Raw genomic sequence first — 19,806 nt, 5'->3', positions numbered from 1 at the left:
CTGTGTACTTGTCAACACTTCGTTCGTTGGTTCAGTAAATACTGATTGTGCCTACCTTCCACCAGGCGCTGGGATTCAGCAGTGACCAGAATATTTAGACTATTTGGCCATTCTTCTTTACTGTATATGCTTCTGTTTTTAAGAAGCATTAAGAATTTTTCCAGTAGTGCTTTCCACTAATTTCACTTTCTTCCCCCAGTAAGTGGGAAAATCTAACAAGATTTTTCCTGGACCTCACTATTCTGATTATGGAAAGGAAATATGAGAAAAAGGATATTAGATAAATTGCTTATCTGTAAGAAATGTACAGATGTAATTTTTCTGGACTTCAGTTGCCTTTTCTATACAATAAATGAGTTAGAACAGAGAGCTTAAAAAATATGTTGCGGATTTAATAGTCCGTTATCTCTGGATGGTCAGGAAAGAATTTCAACCTGAAGCAACCTGGCCTCCTGAATCAGAATCCTTTTATCAAGTTTGACAAGTTCATTGCTGTCTTCCTCCCTTAAGTTATTCTTTTGTGGAAGATATAAGTTGTAATGGCCACGTGGTACCGCACAGTAGCCCTAGGAACCAAGGCAAGAATCTTGACTTTCGAAGAACCAGAAAAACCTGGGAATTCAGAACAGCAGCCATGAACTCTCTGGAGCCTAGAATACCGTGAAGGCAGCACCATGTCTGTTTTCGTGCTCCTTGGTATCACCAAACACCTCTCACAGAGTGACACCACGTAAAAATGCTCTGAACAGATGAATAGATGCGTCAGCACGTGAACGGTAGCCAGAGTGGGATGAGATTAGGAGGGTCTGTTCAGAGAAAGGGTCACTCTTGAATCAGTTAAAAGTCTCCATCTAAAAACTATGTTAAAGTATTTTTATTAATTTCAAATAACTGCTAACCAAGTATTGCAAATAAAATCCTTAGAACCTGCGTTAATGGTTAGTTAAGACTCCATTGTAGCCTCCATTTGTTTGATGAAAGCGCTGGGCACTTCTGCACGCATTGTTTCGTGTCAGCCTCAGAGCAGTGATTGACAAGGCAGTTGAGATTCTGAGAGACAAGCGACTTGCCCCTTGTTGCAAGTTAGTAACCAACAGAGGCTGGATTCATAGCTCGTTCTGTCTGATTCCGAAGCCAGATTCCTTCTGTTATACCCTCTGTGCCTAGGATTTATAGAACTTTTCCCTGAACGCCCAGAGGTTACTGACATAAAGCACAAACACCTGGTTGTAATTTCTTGCTCTTTCTCGTTTTAACTAGGGGAAAGAGCTGACTTCCAGATTAAGCGGACTCTTGTCCTTGATTCATAGGATCCTGGAGCCAGAATGGGTTGGCCTGAATTCCCCAGTATTTCTCATGTCTCAGAGGTGTCATCTTGCACATATCATATTTGTTTCACTATCGCAAATAAATATAGACTCTGCTATCTTGAGCCTCTGAAAAATAACTCTCTCAAGAGAGTATGTGCCACTAGGTCAAGAAAAGCCACCTGTAAGAGTCTTTAACCTCATAAGAAAGAAGTCGAGAACAATTCTTGGAGGAAGAATAACAGTCATAGAGTTTCATCTGCGACGCGCTTTGTTTTTCCTCGGCCCTTTTGCATCCACACCAGGCCGCGTTTGTCAGGGGGACCCTGAGCACTTTGGGCCAGATCCAGTCTCGCTGAAAGGAGGGAGGCGGTTCAGATGTGAAGAGTTAGGTTGGGCTCCTTCATCTGGTCACTGAGAACTTGGCCTTACTTTAGGAAGCTCCTGTGGGGGCTGGAACTCTCCTTGGCCAGCATCTCAGCAGCCTCAGGCAGGTCCCAGAGGGAGAGCAGGCCCACACTTATCCCAGAGAAGCTCCAGTTGTGGCAGAGACGTGCCCAGTCCCGCGCTCCCTTATGCGGGGTTCTCTAGAGATAACCCTGCTTTTAATTCTCTCTCCTCACGATGTGGCGATTAAATGTTAGATAGTGTCTCCCGAAAGCCTTTGAAGCTTCTAAGAGCTTTATTCTGTAGAAAAGCCAAGATGGGAGTTTTCTGCTTTTTCGGAAGCTCCTGAGCCTTCCCTCCAAACCCTTCCTTTCATTCCTGGCCTGCTCCAGCCCCAGGGACGGACAAGCCCGTCTGTTACCAGCTTCTGAAGTCAGGTGGTTGGGGAGGGGCGGCAGACAACGATGAAGACGGTGCTGGCACCCCGGGCGGGATCTGAAGTGACTCCTTCCCGTGACTCCTTCCAGGTACGACTACGAGGAGGTGGCAGCCGAGGGCGCCAACAAAATGATGAAGGACTTGGAGGCCCTGATAACTGATCGCTCCTTCGTGGGGAAGCAGTTCTCAGAGGGTGACAAAGTTTACACCGTGGAGAAGATTGATAACTTTGAGTACAGTGACCCAGTGGACGGAAGCATTTCGAGAAACCAGGTAGGAGCAGATTTATGTGTGTCGGGGGGAGAGAGGCCTCAGAGCTTCATCTCTGAGATCTCAAGAGAAAAAGGAAAAAGGCCCCTTGGCCGTGTCTCCTCCGCCGTCCTGCTTCTCTAGGGTAGCTGCTCTCAACTGGCTTTCTGCTGAGTGCCCCCTGCCTCGCAGTGTCCGCGTGGGGAAGGTTTCTGCCCCGGTTCTGTGCACTCCCCGATGCCCTCGTTCTGGGATTCTTAGCCTAGACTCCAGGGGGATGTTCACACCCTCCACAATTATATGTGAGATCCGTGTTGAGTGTGTGTAGAGAGGAGCCCCAGAATCTAAACAACGGAGAGAGCTGCTGGCTTCGATACCAGCTCCGCTCTTTTCTCTCGGGATTGTGGCAGAATGCCAGCGTGAGACTGCCATTATCAGACGTTTCTGTGATGTGTTCTAATTTCTAAAAAAGAAGAAAAAATAAACAAGCCATTCACAGAAACGTTAACTGTGCTATGTACAGGGTGTGACCTTCAGCCGGCCCTAACACGGCAGTGTGGGGAGGACAGCACAGCTGAGCGCGTGGGCCCTGTCTGGCTGGCGACCACGCTGGCGGGTTCCCTCAGTGGTGCCATGGCTGCCGGCTGGGCCAGCCCTCCAGGCCCTGCACAGCACCCAGGGCCCAGGCTCCTTGCTCCTCTGGTTCCGTTGTCACAGAATGCCTTGTCGCTAATGATTTAGAAACAGAGAGAATGAGGACGGAGGTGGAGGTCTGTAGCAGCTGTCCGCTCTTTGTCCTGATAGACCCAGATTTTCGGCCCGGTCCTTCTCAGGGCATCCCACAGGCTTCGGAGGAGAGGGGCTGCGGGATTTGGTTAAAGTCTCTGGAGAGCAGGTAGCCAACAGGTGGATGGAGCATGGCCACAGCGACCGTCAGTGCCTGGGGTCTGCCTTCCTCAAAGTCCGGGCACAGTGGCTCTTCTTATGCCTTTTCACCGCCTGTGAGAACTTTGGGTCCAGATGCATGGCTATAGATTATGGCTGAGAAAATCAGAAGGGGAGAGGCCTGGGATGGAGGCAGGGTGCGTGGGGAAAAGAGGAGGGAGGGAGGGGCCCCGGGGAAGGCAGGGTGGTGGTCAATCCTTCAGGGAGAGCATCTGTGAGGGGGGAGGGGGCAGGGCAGCTGCCGGGCCAAGTGTCCGCCTGAGCTGAGTGGGCGCCGCCCTCTGCGCTCCGGGAGGAGGAAGCCCACAGCTCAAGCTCTAGTCAGCAAGTCTGAGCGCTTAGCTGGGAGCCCAGGGAGGAGGGGACATCTTTGGCGGTGGACGTGGCATCCACAGTCAGGTGGGAAGAATTGAGACACTTGAAGTTGAAGCTGTGGGAGAAGGAGACCAAGCCAGGAACACTTCCAGAAAGCAGGAGACAGTAAAGGGGGTGAACTGTGTCTCCCCGTGGTGACTGACGCGGGAATGAGTCTGATTTCACCCGCCGTCTTCCCTGCGGGACGGCACAGCCCCTCGCTGGGTGGGTTTGGTGACGACTAGCAGAGGAGCAACAGTGTCTTCCCTTCTGGCTGGTCCTTGGCTTTGTGCAAAGTTCTTCATTTTATTGAGGAATTGACAGACTCCTTAAGACCGAGGGGTCCATCTCGCCCAGCCTTCCTACCGCAGGCCGCAGAATCTCCTCCTGAGTCCCCAACCTGAAGCCCCCTGAAGCCAGATGATGACTGAGGACGAGAGAGGCTGCCAGGGAGGGAACGGAGAGGGCCGCAGCGAGGGGCTGGGCTTGGCGGTGCCCCACGTGGACCCCGCTTGGAGGCCCCAGGCATCGGCAGGAGACTGACCCCTGGGTCCCACTTGACAGGTTGGGGACAGCCTCTTCCGTTTGGGGCATATGGCCTGCTCTCTTTCTGAGGCTCTCTGTCCGTGTTGGTGAAGAGTTCTTCCTCTCATCTGCCTGAAGCCCCTTCTGCTCTGGTCTCAGCCCATTCAGCCCGTGTTTCCCTCCTGATCTGGGGATCAAATTTCTACACCTAGTGGTTTACTTATTTATTTATGTATTTATTAAGCTTCAGACTGGAATGGTTAATCCATAAATCACAGGGAAGTTGGGGGGGGGCAGGCCTCGTGTCCTCCAGCCTCCCTGGAATCGGGTTCCCCACCTGACCCTGGGGATGCATCTCCCCGTGCGCCCAGCCCCCGTTGACTGGATGCAGTGACAGGTTGACCGAGGGGAGATTCATGGGCCTCGACTGCTGCCATTTTATCAAGGATCTAATCCTCCGATTGATCAAGTATGGATGAGGTTAGGTCCCCAAGTGGACCCTTGTCATGTTCCAGCCTTCAGTCTCCCTTCCAGCATGTGGCGAAACTGTCTCTGCTTCTCTTTTCCAGGGCTTGCGGCTCATTTTTGCAGATGGTTCTCGCATCATCTTTCGACTGAGCGGCACTGGGAGCGCCGGGGCCACCATCCGCCTGTACATCGACAGCTATGAGAAGGACCTCGCCAAGATCTATCAGGACCCCCAGGTAACGCCCAGCCCTGTGCCCGACTGCTTCTTCCTGTTGGAGGACGACAGTGGTTTCCCCGAGCCTGTGTTGTCACAGCCATCACTTAAATGATCGCATAGGAGTGCTTGCTTTTCCCCGTGTCTCTGCCAGTTTTCCTGACAACAGTAATAGCTAACAATGGTCTGAGCACTTTCTATTTGCCAAGCTTGTTCTAAACCCATTACATGGGTCATTCATTCTCAAATGTGGTGGACTCCATTGTTGTCCCTGCTACAGATGGGGATACCGAGGCACAGGCAGGCAAAGCAGCTGTAAGTTCACACACCTGGCAAGTTCACACACCAGATTCGGGATAACTAACCTTCTTATCACCTGCCTGTCTGATGTTCTGTCTGTCACTGATCACTTGCCACTTTGCTTGTCTGACCACCTGCCCTGCAGAACACAAGCTGGTTCTAGACTTGGGGTGGGGAGAGACAGTTTCACGGCCCTGCAAGAAATACCTTTATGGAAAGGTCTGCGGGCCGGCAGCCTTGTGGTTTGGGTTCCCAGCCCCACCCAAAGATTCTCCAGAAGTGTGTCAGATGAGGAGGGACCAGGGGGCCAGGGGTGGGACGGAGAGCTCGGAGGACTGCCACCCAAATGGAGGGGGTAAGGGGAGGCAGTGACACCCAGGGGAGGGCTCCCCGTGTGCCTTCCTCACAGCACTTGTCTTGGCAGGTGCTGCCCAACCAGAGCTCCGGGGCAGAGCCGTGTGGGGAGCGTTGTGCTGCCTTAGCCCCTCTTGGCAGTTCACCGCACACGCTGCACCTCACAGGCTCTGCGGAGACTTGCAGTAACGACGCCTGTTTGAATAGCACTCGCCAGGCTCACTTTTCCACAAAGCCTTTTTCCTTCTAACACCTAATTAAAACCTGTGAAACTCACTTGGAAGCCCCTGGCGTAGTGGTTTTGAGCATGCATTTTGGAGTTGGAGACATCTTGTTTTAAATTCGGTTTCTGCCACTTAACAGCTTGGTTTCCTCGTCTGTAAAATGGCAGAATGCCACCTCCCTCACAGAGCTGTTATGGGGATTTAAGGAGACAGTGGATGCAAAATTCTCCACACTGTGCCTGGCGTAGAGGATCAGCTTTGGAGAAAGAGTGGCTCTTCTAGTTGTTTTCGTTACCAGAAGAGGGAGGTGAGAGAATGCTCCACTTGGACAGTTTTCCAGTGGCCACGCTCCAGCTTCAGTCATCGCCAGACCGCTGTTATGTTATAGGCACCCCTAAAACTTGACCAAAGGCAGCGGTGTCTGCATGGTAGGCCGGCGGGATAACAGAGCGAGCGGACAAGAGGAAGGACATTGGGTTTCTCTGTCCTAACGCCTGGCACTTGGTAGACACAAAGAACGGATGAAAGATAAGTTTCTTCTGAGTCCTAGTCCTCAGGAGACGGGAGGGCGCTGAAGGGTGCAGGTGCCCACAGCGCCCAGGTGCCACCATTCCAGCTGGGAGATGCCGTCCCCTCCTCCAGAGCGGCTGGCCTCAGCCTCGGACTTTGCAGGACTGTCGGGGTGCCAGGGGAATGGCAGGTGGTGGGGTCAGCATGTGGGTTGGGTCTCCAGCCCTCCCCCGGGGGCGATGAGTCGGCGGAGACGTGGGTGAGGGACAGCGACAGGGCGGTGGGGGCTGTGCTGCTCTTGGCCCCGCCCTGGAGTCACTTGGTCAGCTCGCCTCTGGGTATCAGTTTCCTCTTCTGTAAAATGGGCAGTGCAACCAGATGAGTAGTTTTCACTTCTTTTTAAATATTAAAAAATATTTATTTAAGCAAGAGCAGAGTTCATTTTTTTCCCCTTAAGTGAGAGGTAGATGGGAGGGGGTGTGGTTGCGTTTTGAAAAGATCTCCTCGGGTGCAGTGTGGGAAACAAATTGGAGGAGGCAGAAGCGGATGTGGAGGCACCGGTGTTCCAGGTAAGAGGGAGAGGCCGGTTTAGCGAGAGCTGTAGTGCTGGGCTCAAGAGAGCCGGGTGGCTCTGAGAGAGGGTTAGGAGAGACAAGTCACCTAGGTTCGCTGATGGATGGGACGAGGGGAACGCGGGAGAAGACGGTGTCAGGAGTCTCAGCTGTTCAGCTGCTTTACCTGACAGGCCACGATGTCACCGATTCCCTGAAATAGGGCATGCTGGAGCTCGGTTTTGGGGGAAAGCACGTGTCGTTGTTGTTAGGTATGAAGAGTTCGAGAGCCCTTCGGGAAGTCGGAGCAGGCATCCGACGCCAGGGTCTGGCGCTCCGAGGCTGGAGCTGCGGATCAGTGTCTGGGGAGAGCGATGGGAAACTCCTTCTCTTTGTGTCTCCCTCAGGTCATGCTGGCCCCCCTTATTTCCATTGCGCTGAAGGTGTCGAAGCTCCAGGAGAGGACAGGGCGCACCGCACCCACTGTCATCACCTAAGACAACAGGCCAGACGCAGTACGTCCCTCCACCCAGCACCTCCACCTAGCTGATGGAAGAGCATGCACAGAGGCAAGCTGTATGCACCCAGGGTTTTTAGGACTCGGTTTCCCACTGACCGGTTGATGAGGAATGGCACATTTTTGAGGTGCTGCAGAGTGAGAAGCCCCTGGGAGCCATGTGGAAAGGAGGGGAGAGGACCCAGGGCTGAGGCTAACGTCAGTCCCTTTCGTGACCGTTGCAGTGTGCTGTGTGGGGACTTGTCTCCTTAGCACCGGGTCTGTTTACACTACAATGGAAGACGGAGCTTGAGCATCAGCTAGTGAAGCCGTTTTTCATCCTTAGGGTGAAATGCTGACACAGGTTCCTTCCTCCTTGGCGAACCCTTTCTCCCGTTTACTGCTGACGTGGATCCAGCAAAATGCCATTTCTGGTGCCTTCTCTCCCATCAGTTTTTTCCTCGGAGGGAGACGTACTCACCTGCGGACTTCCGCCTTGTTTTGCAACATAGTCCCATTCACACAAATGTTTTTGGGATATTAAAGCAAAATAAGCTGAGATTTGTTGATGTCTTTTTTTCTTATCTACAAAATGCTGTTTTGATTTCAGGAAGAAAACAGATTTTCTTTTTTGGAGGGGAGGAGGGTACTGTATGTTGTTTTGATGTCCTAGCAAGAAAACAAAATGTTGTCTGTGCTAGGTTGAAAATCCTTAGACTAGGAGCTGTCGTTTCAGAGCTTAGCAGGGTCAGCTGAGCCCTGCATCCTTCAGGGGAGTGAGTTAAGCTTGGGGTGGTTAACCTGGAATGAGCGAAAGGAACATGCTTTTCAGGCGATCTTAATAGCCAGGCACTGCCCTGTGGATTAGGTAAGGCTTTCGGCTGGAAACCTTGAGCCCACTGGCATCCTAGTCATCTTAGAACATTTATATTCGATCAACAAGTATAGTTTAAGTGTAGTCTTGGGAGCCAGCCAGCCTGCATTTGAATCCCACTTGAGATCTTGGGTGGCCTTTGAATACCATTCTCCTTATCTCTAAAATGGGGATGAAAATAGTTCTAACTTTGTAGGGTTGTTGAGAACATTGAGTGGCTCTGTCAGAAGCAGTGGGCACTGTGTCTCGTCCATGATAGGTTGTCAAATAAGTGGAAACTAGGATTATGTTTACAATATTGCTGAGACTTGAAAGTGTAAGAAAAACAAGAACCGGAACACTAGTGTTTGTAATGCATTTCCTGGTTTGCGAGGCACTTCCACACAGTCACTGGTCCCATGGGCTGTTCTGGGGAGGCAGCCCCACTCTGCGCCCTCCCGCCAAGAGTGGAGTGTCCATTCCAGGACACAGGATCTTTATCTGGGGTGAGCCTTCCGATGTTGCCATTTAACGAGGGATCTGGGCCCACAGACACAGCCGAGCTTCAGCAGTGATGGGAGGGCGATGAGTGCTCACCGAACATTGACCCCACGCCAGGCTGTGTCCCAAGTGCTTTGGTTATGCTCTTTAACGCTCCCAAGAGCTCTGTGAGGTAGGCTGTCTGAATACCCCCATTATACACATGAGGTCCACTTAGTCACCTTGGTCACGGCCCTGGATAGTGTGACACGCCCCCGGGTGAGCAGCTCCAGCCTGCATGGTTTTCCAGTACGTTGTATCACCTCTTCTGCTGCCTGGCCACTGCCAGCAGGTGGAGAAGGGTGTGCAGACCCCCTGTGTCATGGTACTTAAGGGCTACCCTGTGTGCCTGGGCTGCCAGAGACTCTCCCCGCTGCCACCCCAGGAATCTTGCTCTCCCAGGTCTTGGTCAGCCAGGAAGCACTGTTGACCCACGTTGGGCGTGAGATGGAATGGACCAGCAGGGGATGGGTCCCCACTGATGGAGGCCTGTGTGGGATTTACGCCTTGTGAGTTGTGTGGGCAAACCTGCTGTCAGGATCCGGATTTTCCCAGCACCTGTTCTATCTCAGGTGTTTCTGGCTGCTTCCCAAAAGCAGAACATTATAGCACCCATTTAAAGTGGAGGCAGCTGAAACCCAACGGAAACTGCGGTCATTTGCCCCAGGTTCCCAGCTGCCATGTGGTGGAAGTGGCATTTTGACCCTGAATCTCACTCGCTTTTCATGACCCTTTACTGGCCCCACCCCCCCACCTGTGGAACAGCAGACACTCGCGGGTCTGTGGCCCCTGGAATGACTTCAGAAATTTCCTCCTCGTCCCTCGTCATAATCCAGCAGCTTCCTCTGACCCCACTGGGCTACAGGTGGAGCTAGAGGCTCGGAAAGACAAGGAAGGCGCCTGAGGCCGTGAGCAGTCGGGTGGGCCGGGGTAAGGGCCAGCTTCCTCCCTCTGTGGCTGCCAGAGAGACCCCAGGAGTGCGGGAGACAGACCCCCGAGAGGCCGGCCAGCGGCACGCAGCCAGGCCTCCCGCCTCCCAGGATTGATGTGGTCTGTAAGTGAGGCCTGTTTTCTTTGGGCGTGGTGAGAATTACAGTGAGAAAATTGGGTTGGAATTATTTGGGGCCCAACTCTGAAATTTCGCTTTTTCCCTCCCTCTTGACATTCAGCTCTCATTTGGGAGAAGCAGTTTCCTGTTTAGGGAAGTTCCCCAGGCCCAGAAAATGGCCAGGCTTCCACGGATGGGCCTTGCCTGCCAGAGCATGACAGCACAGACCGAGCTCACTGCCATGCTGGGGAGGCCGGGCCTCGGGGTGGGCCCCTCTGCCTCCTCCGCCCCAGAGTTCATCCACGCTGTATTTCTTGTTCACTCATTAGGCAGAAATTGGCCTTTCTGTGTAAGAATCCTCCAGAAATGTATTAGCACGTGTAAGACACACCCCTCGTGTTCTCATGTTCTGAGCTCCCAGCAGAAGGGGTGCCATCTGAGTCGTAGCAGCTGTCACACACGGAGTCCCTGTGTTTCGCCTGGGTCAGCAGTGGCCTCACCGTGGCCCTCGTGCTGGTTCCCTCTGATCTGTTCTCCACGTCACTGGCCAAGTGCTCTTTCAGGTGCCCTGTGTCGCCCACAGGCCTGCAGCCTGCCTGCCCTCTCCCTCTGCTTCTGCCTCCCGCTCAATGCCGCAGCCGTTCGGAACCGCCTGCAGCTCTGCCAACCCCGTGCTCTCTGTCTCAGGGCCTGCGTCCTGCTCCTCTGTCTGCCCCATCACCTCGCCCCTCCTCCTGGCCCCCCAGGGCTCAATGCAAACACCGTTTCCTCCAAGAGGCTGTTCCGGAGCCTCCAGTGGGTGGTCCGGGGCTTTTTCTGGTCCTCACACAGCGCGTCTTCCTGACTCGCACCCCGACTGTGTCCCCAGCCTGATCCCCTTCCAGGCCTCCTCTGCCTGGACCCCGGGACCCAGGGCCGGCCGCCTTCAGCAGTGTGTGCCCAGGGTCTGGCCCGGCCCGGCTCGGGGTGGAAGTTCAGTAAACAGCCCTTGGGAAGAGGGAGTGGATCTGCTAGTGGGACGGCAGCAGCGTCCTGATGCTGTGACCGACCCCCCCATCCTGACTACGAGGGATGACTGTCTTCCTGTTACAGGTGACACCTGTCCCCTCCCTGAAGGCCTGACCAGGAGCTCTTTCATGAGGCTTTACAGGCCGAGGGCGACAAAACACCCAGGAGAGGGGCAGGGTGGACACTGGCCGCACGCGGGTGATGTGGGCCACGGTCACTTTGAATAAAACTTAGTTTTAACGTTAAGACATATTTTACCTCCCATTACGACAAAAGTTAGTTGGGGTGTCGTGGGGAAGGGTTCTACCAAATTAGCCTGAATACAGAGAGGACCTACTCCCCTTGGCGGAATAGAGTCTGCAAAGCCGGGCCCCCACCCAGAGCCCCTCGGAGGCCCTCAGAGCGGACGCAGGCGCCTGGCGGGGCAGGCAGCCGGGCCCCACCCGCCAGCACACACGGGTTCTGGAAGGCCCGAGGCTCCTCTGGCTCCTGTTGTGGGAGCGGGTAGTGTCTCCGCCAGCAGAGCGTGCCTCCTGTCTGCCGCTGGTGTCCCCCAGTCATGGTGAAGGAGAAGGCAGACCCACTGCCTCCACTCCCCGTGGTGTTTGGTGTTCTTTTTCTGGTTTACCGTTGCTATGTGACACAGCACCCCAAAATCGAGTCGTGTTAAACTTTCGCACGATCTTACTGTGCTCACAGATCTGTGGGTCAGGAAACAGCCAGGGCCGGGCGGGCATAGCTCGTGTCTGCTCCACAGCGTCCGGCCCTCACCTGGGAAGACTGGACCAGCTGCGGGAGACTCAGATGCCTCGGGGCTGGAACCATCTGGAGGCTCCCAGACCCCAAGGCTGGGTTCAGCTGGGCCTATCGCCGGCCCAGGACCCCTCCAGGCAGCCTGAGTTTCTCACGGCCGGTGCTGGCTTCTAGCAGGGAGCTTTCCAAGAGCCAGTGTGCCGAAGCCAGGCGGGAGCTGCATTTTCCTTTCCTATGTGGCTTCAGAAGTCACACAGCATCGCTTCTGCTGTGTCTAGTTGGTTATGAGCGACTCGCTCAGGCCAGCCCAGATTCAAGGGGAGGAGAATTAACTGTCCCTCTTCTTGGGGAGTGGCAAGGTCACACTGCGGAAGAGCACGTGAGATGGGAGTTCTTGTGGCCATCTTTGGAAAATACAGTCTGTCACCATTCTTAAAGCAGTATTTTCCCCGCAGTAAACGTAGCATTCTGAATTATGTGGGCATGAGAATTCATTTAATTTAGAAATTATTTACAGCAAAAGCATCCATCTATCAATTATCTAAGCATAGGCATGTGCTGTCATTTCACGTTCCACGCCCATGACAGACATCACTAATCAATGGCAGCACTGTTTCTACGAGGCCCAGACAGGGCTCCCGACACCTCACTACAGTATGCTAGGCAGAACCATCAATCAGTTGTGGTGGGGACGTGAATGAAAACTTATCTGCTACTTCTGAGAAATATTCCTACTTTCTTACTTTTACAAACGATTAACTGACGTTTCACGTAGGGTGTAAAAGCCTATCTGAAAATAGACCAGTCGATCTGTAAATTGATGAAAATTATGTGCCCAATGTGGACAAAATGAACGGCTACTGTTAGATGAAAGAAATCAATTGATTTCAGAAATAGTACGACGCATATCAATAAAATAACTTTACTGGTATTTTTGAACTTAGAAGTGAATTAGAGGTTGACTTTGCTGTTTTCAGGTCACGGCCCAGCTTTTTTGTCCACTTGGCTCTTTCATCTGCCACTTTGCAGCCCCGGCTGTCACAATGCTTCACGTCTGACTTCATGATTCCTAAAAGCCTTGTACAGCACGTTGCAAAGCACTTCAACTTGCATCCTTTCATTTAATCTTCACCACCGTGCTGTGAAATAGGTAGATTTGCAGTAAACATGACATTTAGCAATCAGATTATTTGCCCCAAACCATACAAGTCACTAATAATAATATATATTGATCACCTGTCGGGGACCAGATACCATCTAATCACTTAACATGCACCGTATCGTTTAATCCTTATCACAACCCGAAAATGGGTGTTATTATCTCCATCTTACAGATGAGGAAAGGGAGGCTGTAAGAGATGAGGTAATTTGCCCAAGTTTGAAATAAGCAAGTGGTGGAACTGAGATTCAGACCCGAGTCGATCAGACTATAAAAACAAAGTAAAATCTAGAACTAGAACCAAGGCCTGAGTTACTTCCTTTGGGAAATAAAATTTTATTCAGGTCTAATCTTTTAAAATGATTTTATCAAGATGAACTGATCATAAATTTGGTGTATAACTCAATGATATGTTTTTGACTGATGGGTGGTGCCGATAGGGGGATGTATCTACACTGACATCTGGGGAGAGGTCAAGGCTGGTTTAAAATTGAAGGTAAGTTCGGGGGTCCCAAGTGTCATCCGGTGGTAACCATCGCAGTGTGGCTGATCTATGGCAGGGGGAAGGTTTGGGGGTCTGGCCCCCTCTGCACCGTCTCCCTGAACCCAGGGGGTCCTGGTTGTTCTGCTGGGAAGTGTGTGGCGTCCTAAGGATGTTCTTCCCAGGACCCCTGAGTTCGTGTTTCTGTTCCCTTCTCCACGCTCAAGGCAGATTTTCTTTTCTGTCATATAGCAATTTGCAGAGAACGAAGGATGACCTTCAAAATGTCTTTTTTTGGGAGTGGGGTTGGGGGGGTAGATGGGAAGGGGACTTCTGACTGGTGATTCCCACTCCATGCCGAGCATCGCTGACGAGAGTGGCCGCAGTGAGCATCTGTGGGATGCTGGCTCCCACCACCATCATCCTGCCAGGCAATGAAGGATGTCCTGGCTTCCAGGGCCAGGGGACATGCTCACCCCCGCTGGCCCTGCCAGCCTCCTCTCCAGGTTTGTCTCCAATCACAGTCCAACTTCGTCCTCCACCCTCCTCACCTGCCAGTCCCCCAATTGCTCATGCTTTTCCACGTTCGCCTGACGTCACACACACTGTTGCATCTGTTGGAAAGGTTTCTGTGCTGGACCAATGTTGTGTTGTCTGCTCTGCCCAATTCCTCCTTAGGGAAACTGGCTTCTGCAGGGGTAGGGGGTATGGCCATGCTTTGAACCCCCATGGCATTTCCTGGCCACAGTTGGCTGGACCAGCGTGAGCACCTGACTCAAGGGCAGCCAATCCACTGGCTAGTCAACAACCTTTAACCTGTGACTTATGGCTTGGTTCAAAAAGATGAGCTAGAACAATCAGGTTCGCCCTGGGGGATCTGAGGTAAGACAATAAGAGATTTGCTTCATCCATCTCCCAGGAGGAGACTGTCCCCTCTGGATGAGCATGCCACTGCATACCTCCTTACAGTGGTCCCTGGAGGAGGAAAACGATGACTTATGCTGTATTCCCAGGGCCTAGTTCAGTGCCTGGCCCGCAGCAGGGGCTCAGTAGCTGTGTCCTGAGCCCATAAACCCAGATGAGCAAGAAAAATTCACCTTGATTATGTTAAAGCAACTTCATTCTGGCTCTGACTCTCATTCCACTAGGCTGCCAGGATTTTTTTTTAATTGGACACTTTACATTACACATTTCAATGCTCACAACAATAGAGGCAGTATGATTTTTATTCCCACTTTCTAGATGAAAAGCAGAGGCACAGAGAGTCTAGGAAACTTGCTCAAGGTCACAGTGGTGATAAGTGACGGGTCTCAGAGACCCAGAAAGTCAAGTCCTGGCTCCCGTTCACTGCCTCTGAGATTTCGTCTCCGTCACTGCGATGCACCAATGAATGGATGAAGAGGACGCGCTTCTGACGACGGCTCCGTCCCACCATCAGTTGGTCTTCCTCTCTCTCACCTTTTTCCTCATATGTCACGTGTCCAGACCTTTGACAGAGAGCTTCCTGCAGTGTGACAGAGCTAACAATGTGTGCTTGCCTGTGCCAGGTGCTGTCCTAGAGAAGGTGGAGGAAAATGGATTCAACACGGTTGGAAATTATATACGTTGAAATATTAATGCAGGTTGCTGTTAGTTCAAGAAGAGATTCTATTTTAAAGCCCAGAGTCTTTCCTCCTTCTGAGGAATTTAACTTCAGAGTAAGCTCTTCCAGATCCTGGAGTCCTGGCCTTGCTGGCTTTCCTGTGGAAGTGAGAGCTGAAGTTATGGAATTTAGGATCGTGGGAAGTGGGATGTGACAAAACCCAGGTGGTGTGTTTATAAAAGATTGTAGGGTTTTTTTAATGGATCTTACTCTTGTCCTTCCCGCCCGGCGATTTGGAATTTTTCTGTGATGGCAGAGTTCGCAGTCACCCCGTAAGGTCAGCAGGTGAAGGAGCTGTTTCCTCCGTGTCCCATGAATGATTATTATTATTCCCATTTTACTGATGAGAAAACCGAGGCCCAGAGAGGTGGTGTAGCTTGCCCAAGGTCTGGTAGATGTAAATGGCAGGCAGGCAGACTCTGGAGCCCCTTTTAAAGGAAATTGAGTCATAACTCACATACCGTGAGATTCACCCTTGTAAAGTGTACCAGTCATTGGTTTCTCGCGTACTCACAAGGTTGTGCAGGTTGTGCAACCATCGCCACTATCCAATTCTAGAACATCTTTTTTGCCCTTAAGAAAACCTGGAACGCATTAACAGGCACTCCCTGTTCCGTGCCCCCAGCCCCTGGCAACCTCAAATCCACTTTCTGTCTGTGGCTTTGTCTGATCTGGACGTTTTCTGTAGATGGAATTGTACGATAGGTGGCCTTTGTGTCTGCAGAGCTTTTATTTAACACAAAGCCAGTGCCCCTGGACTATGTGCTCCCCCAGCGTGAAGACTGCTCTGTCCATTTCTGTCTTCACAGTGCTCTGGATCCACCGTGCTTGTTAAATGAGCTGCACAATGCACCAATGCATGTAGACACTGAACAAAGTCAGGGTCTGATGTTTTGCTGAGCACTGACGACGGGCCTGGCATGGTGTGAGTGCTTTGCAAAAGTGACCTCGCTTCCTCTCGTCATGCCCTCAGGAGCTGGGTGCTGTAATGTGCCCACTGTACAGATGGGAAAGACAGGGTTACATAACTTGCTGGGCGTTCCTGGATAGTGGGTGGCAGAGCCAGACTCAAACTCCTGTCCCTGGTCTCTGAACCTGCACTTCTAAATTGTATGCAAAGCAAAGTCCTTTAGAGGCACGGTCCAGCCTCTTGTGTCTGCAACAGAAAAATGGGTCTCTGATGCTTCTGCAGCTGCTCACTGAGCCATACTGTTTGGCAACCACTGCACCACCTTGGAGGCCATGCGCTAGTCAAGAAAAAGGTGATTAAGCTGACAGTGGCAGTTCCCTGCGGCAGGCACTGGGCTGGAGGTATGTGTGCACGGAGAGCTGTGGGAACGGGGGTGGGTGAAGGCACCTGTGTAGATTGCACAGCCCGCAGCCTGAGCCAACCTTTCCATCCTCTACCATTCGCAAAGCACATCTCCATGTGTGATTTTGTGGGCTCACAGTCACCCCCTCGACACCCGGAGGGGTTGCTGGGAAGGGTGGCCCTGGTCTGTCGGGGCGCAGCTGAAGCATCCTGCCCTGGCAACGGCCGGCTGGGCCCTGCCTTGTCTCTCGGGAAAGCTGGCAGGCCTTCCTCTCTGCACCAGGGCGGGGCCCGGCTGCCAGCGACTCCTTTAGTGTTCCCAGCTGCTTGTGGCTTTTCTTTCCTCACAGAGACTGCCGTGTTGCCTCTGTTTTCCTGTGTCGGATAGTTACTGGATCCGCACTCCGTGCCAGCATTCCTTGTTGCCAGCCTCACCACCTCAGGCCGGGCCCCTGGAGCGCCGTCAGAGACTGCACTGCCCCTGCAGGGGGCGGGGTCAGGAGAGGCTTCCCATCCACGTCTTAACCGGGCCAGACTCGGGCCTGGTCAGCAAGAGGACCCAGGGGCTCTGGTGTCAGGAGCCCAGGCCCCGCTAGGCCATGCCACCTCCACAAGCTGCCACAGACTGGGGTGAAGACCCAGCCTGCCCTGATTGCCTTCTCCTTTCCCCGTTCCCTCGCTCTTGGTCCAGCGTGTAGGGTCAGGGCAAAGCGAGAGGGACATGATGCACATGGGTTCACGTGAGGATGCAGGATCCCGAGGTCAGGCTGGGCCTAAGAGGTAGAGAAAACTCATACTGGGGGCAGCCAGGGGCCTCACAACTGAAGGAAACCACATAGGTTGAGAGGGAGGCAGCAGTTCCACGCCAGGGAAATGAGGCAAATATCATGGCCACAGCGGGCTCAGCTCAGGCCACGCACAGGAAGAGGGCTCACGAGGACAGAACTAGAAAGGTCAGAAACAGGTTGAGAGGGAGCCAGGAATGCCCCAATGGCCAGCCACAGGTCCAGGTGGCCACCACAGGGGGAAAGAGGTAGCTGAAAACCTCAGCGTGGGGATGTGAGCATATGCCTGGTGGGACTCTCCTCTGGGTGCATCCTGGACTGAGGGTCACCAGAGAGGTGTCGTGCTTGTTTGTCCTGGGTACCCCAGGGGTATGACTAGTCTGGAACCCTTTTATAGTTGAAGATTTCGGGACCATGCAAGTGGGACCCCAGGAGGAGACTCAGGTTTACGAAGTCTTGAAGGGGATGGCTCTTTTCTACCCGGAGCCCAGGCCAAGACACAAACGCTTCCTTCGTGTCTCTCCATGGCGACGGGGGCCTTTCTTCTGGTCCACTATTTCACCTGCACTGGGGTGCCCAGTGTTATGCGGGTGAGGGTAGAGGAGGAAGATTCTCAGATCAACGCCCATCTCATCCAGGCCTGAGACCTGCTCTCCTTTCCCCAGGCGCTGTAAAACCCAAGCCTTTGGTTACCCAGGACCAGAAGAAGGTCCCACGGGAGCCACAGCTGCAGCCACTCACTGAACCCTCTGTCTGTCAGCGTCCTCCTCGTCTGCCCCAGGATCGTTTCTCCTACTTTCTTGCAAATCCTACTGTGCATTTAGAAGGATCTCTGCTACAGTTTATGGAGCATTTCTAGGTGATTTCAAGGTAGCTAGGAGATGTGTCAGTTTGCCCAAAATCTGAAGCCCTTTCTGCTTCCACTCCTGCCTCCTCCACTCCAGTCTTATAACAGCCAGTGTGAGCTTTTGAAAAGACAAACCTCGGGGCTGGCCTGGTGGCATAGTGGTCAAGTTCCCTCGCTCTGCTTTGGCGGCCTGGGGTCACAGATTTGGATCCCGGGCACAGACCTACACACCACTCATTAAGCCAGGCTGCAGTGGCATCCCACATACAAAGTGGAGGAAGTTTGGCACAGATGTTAGCTCAGCGACAATCTACCTCAAGCAAAAAAAGGAAGATTGGCAACAAATATTAGCTAGGGCCAATCTTCCTCACACACATACAAAAAGATAAAACTCATCTTATTATTTAGTTGAAAAGAAAGTCTTGATGATACTATTTGAGCTCCTGGATCCAGCCATACCTGAAGCTTTAACTCCTGACTTCCCAATTAGATGAATTAATAAATTGCCTTTTCACTTAAACTAGTTTGCATTAGGTCTTTGTCGTATGTAACAAAAGGAGACTTGACCAATAAAGGACCAAACCCCTAATGTGGCGTTCCCAGGCCCCGTGGGATCTGCTGCTGCCTCTCTCTGCCCGCTCACTCACACCACTCTTTTCTCTCTCTTGCTGGCTCATCAGCACAGAACTTCCTTCAGTTCTTCAGATGTGCCAGGCTCCTTCACATCTCAGGGCCTTCACCATCATGTTCTCCTAAGTCACTTGGCGTGTCCGGTTCCTACACATCCTTCAGGATCCGCATCTGGATCATGTCCTTGGGGAAGGCTTCCCTGGCTGCCCATCGGGGCCGAGCCTCCTCTCCCCTTCCGTGTTGTGCGCTCCCACGGCACGGTGTGCTTTTCCTTCCAAAGACGTGTCAGAGCTGTGACGAGCAGATGCCTGTTTACAGCGAGACGGTCCCTGTCCACAGCCCATCTCCTCTGTGGACTATGATGCTCGTGAAGCTGGGGCCCTGTGTCTTGATCATCAGTGTGTCTTCAGTGCCTGGCACAGAACAGGTGCTCTGCAAATAGATGTCGAATGAGCAAAGGAATGGTGCAGTGTTTGGTTTGGCAGCCCCTGCTTTCTGCCTCCATGGGCTTCGTTAACTAATAAACACTGGCGTCCCCATTCATAGTGTGACTACAGGACCTCCCGGGGGAGCAGAGAGCCCCACCACGCGATGGAGTTGGGTATTCTGAGCTGGACCTCTGCCCGGCCAGACCAGAGCGGACCTTGCTCCCAGGAGATGGCAGTGTTGTACAGTCTCTGTCTGGCCGAGGCTCCCAGACTCACTTCTCTGAGGCCCTTGGGAGCTACGGGACTGGACCTAGACCCCTCCTGCCTGGCAGCCAGTCTGGCCCTTTGAAAGAGCTGTGTGTTCAAAGCAGCTCAGAAGCACAGCCTTTGTCCCAAGATAGACAGACCCCCATGGACAGACTGATGGATCCGCTTTGGTCCTCTGTTCAAGAACCCCACCTTTCTCAGGGTGGCTCCAAGGCCCCCATCAGACGTTGTGGTCTATGGTCTCCCGGGAAAGCAGGCCGAGCCACGGCGTTGGCTCCTCCTGAGGCTGTGGAAGGTTCTCCCTACTCACAATTTCTCTCAAATCCAGAGGCGGCTACTGAGGATGCAAAGTAGCACGACTACCAACATGGACCCACAGGTGGATGGTCCTCTGCTCAAATCCTGGCTGTCACTTCCGGGGTGACCCCAGATAAACTCACTTCCTCTCGATAAGAGAGCAGTAACGTCTACTCCTCAGGCTGTGTGGAGTGATGGAGCCAATGCTGCCGACCCCCCCCCCCGGCACCCTACCTGGAACCCAGGAGCTGCTCGGTGGACAGGTGGCCAGGAGCTGCCACCGTGGACCGGAGGGAGAGTGAGAAGGCCTCCTCCGCAGGTTTTTACTGGCAAATGTCTTAAAACCACACCCTCCTTCACCCCCACCCCCCACGCCCCTTCCCGCCCCAATGTGACTGCAAAGCCGGATTGAAGAGTGCCCATGGTCACTAGCA

At 52.9% G+C, this 19,806-nt stretch overlaps 1 protein-coding gene across 2 annotated transcripts in view; it reads left to right on the top strand.

The window, feature by feature from the left end:
• PGM1 (phosphoglucomutase 1) overlaps nt 1-7,881 on the top strand; it is a 58,744-nt gene extending 50,863 nt beyond the window's left edge. For both annotated transcript variants that reach the window (XM_070591868.1, XM_008524394.2), the window contains exons 9-11: nt 2,222-2,405; nt 4,775-4,909; nt 7,234-7,881. In XM_070591868.1, the coding sequence (XP_070447969.1) occupies nt 2,222-2,405; nt 4,775-4,909; nt 7,234-7,323 (409 nt within the window). In that variant the 3' untranslated portion in view covers nt 7,324-7,881. The remainder of the gene's footprint in view (nt 1-2,221; nt 2,406-4,774; nt 4,910-7,233) is intronic.
• Nucleotides 7,882-19,806: the final 11,925 nt, after the last annotated feature.

The sequence above is a fragment of the Equus przewalskii genome, chromosome 24 (genome assembly GCF_037783145.1).
Source record: "Equus przewalskii isolate Varuska chromosome 24, EquPr2, whole genome shotgun sequence".
Lineage (NCBI taxonomy): Eukaryota > Metazoa > Chordata > Mammalia > Perissodactyla > Equidae > Equus > Equus przewalskii.
This window is presented reverse-complemented; position numbering and strand designations above follow the sequence as displayed.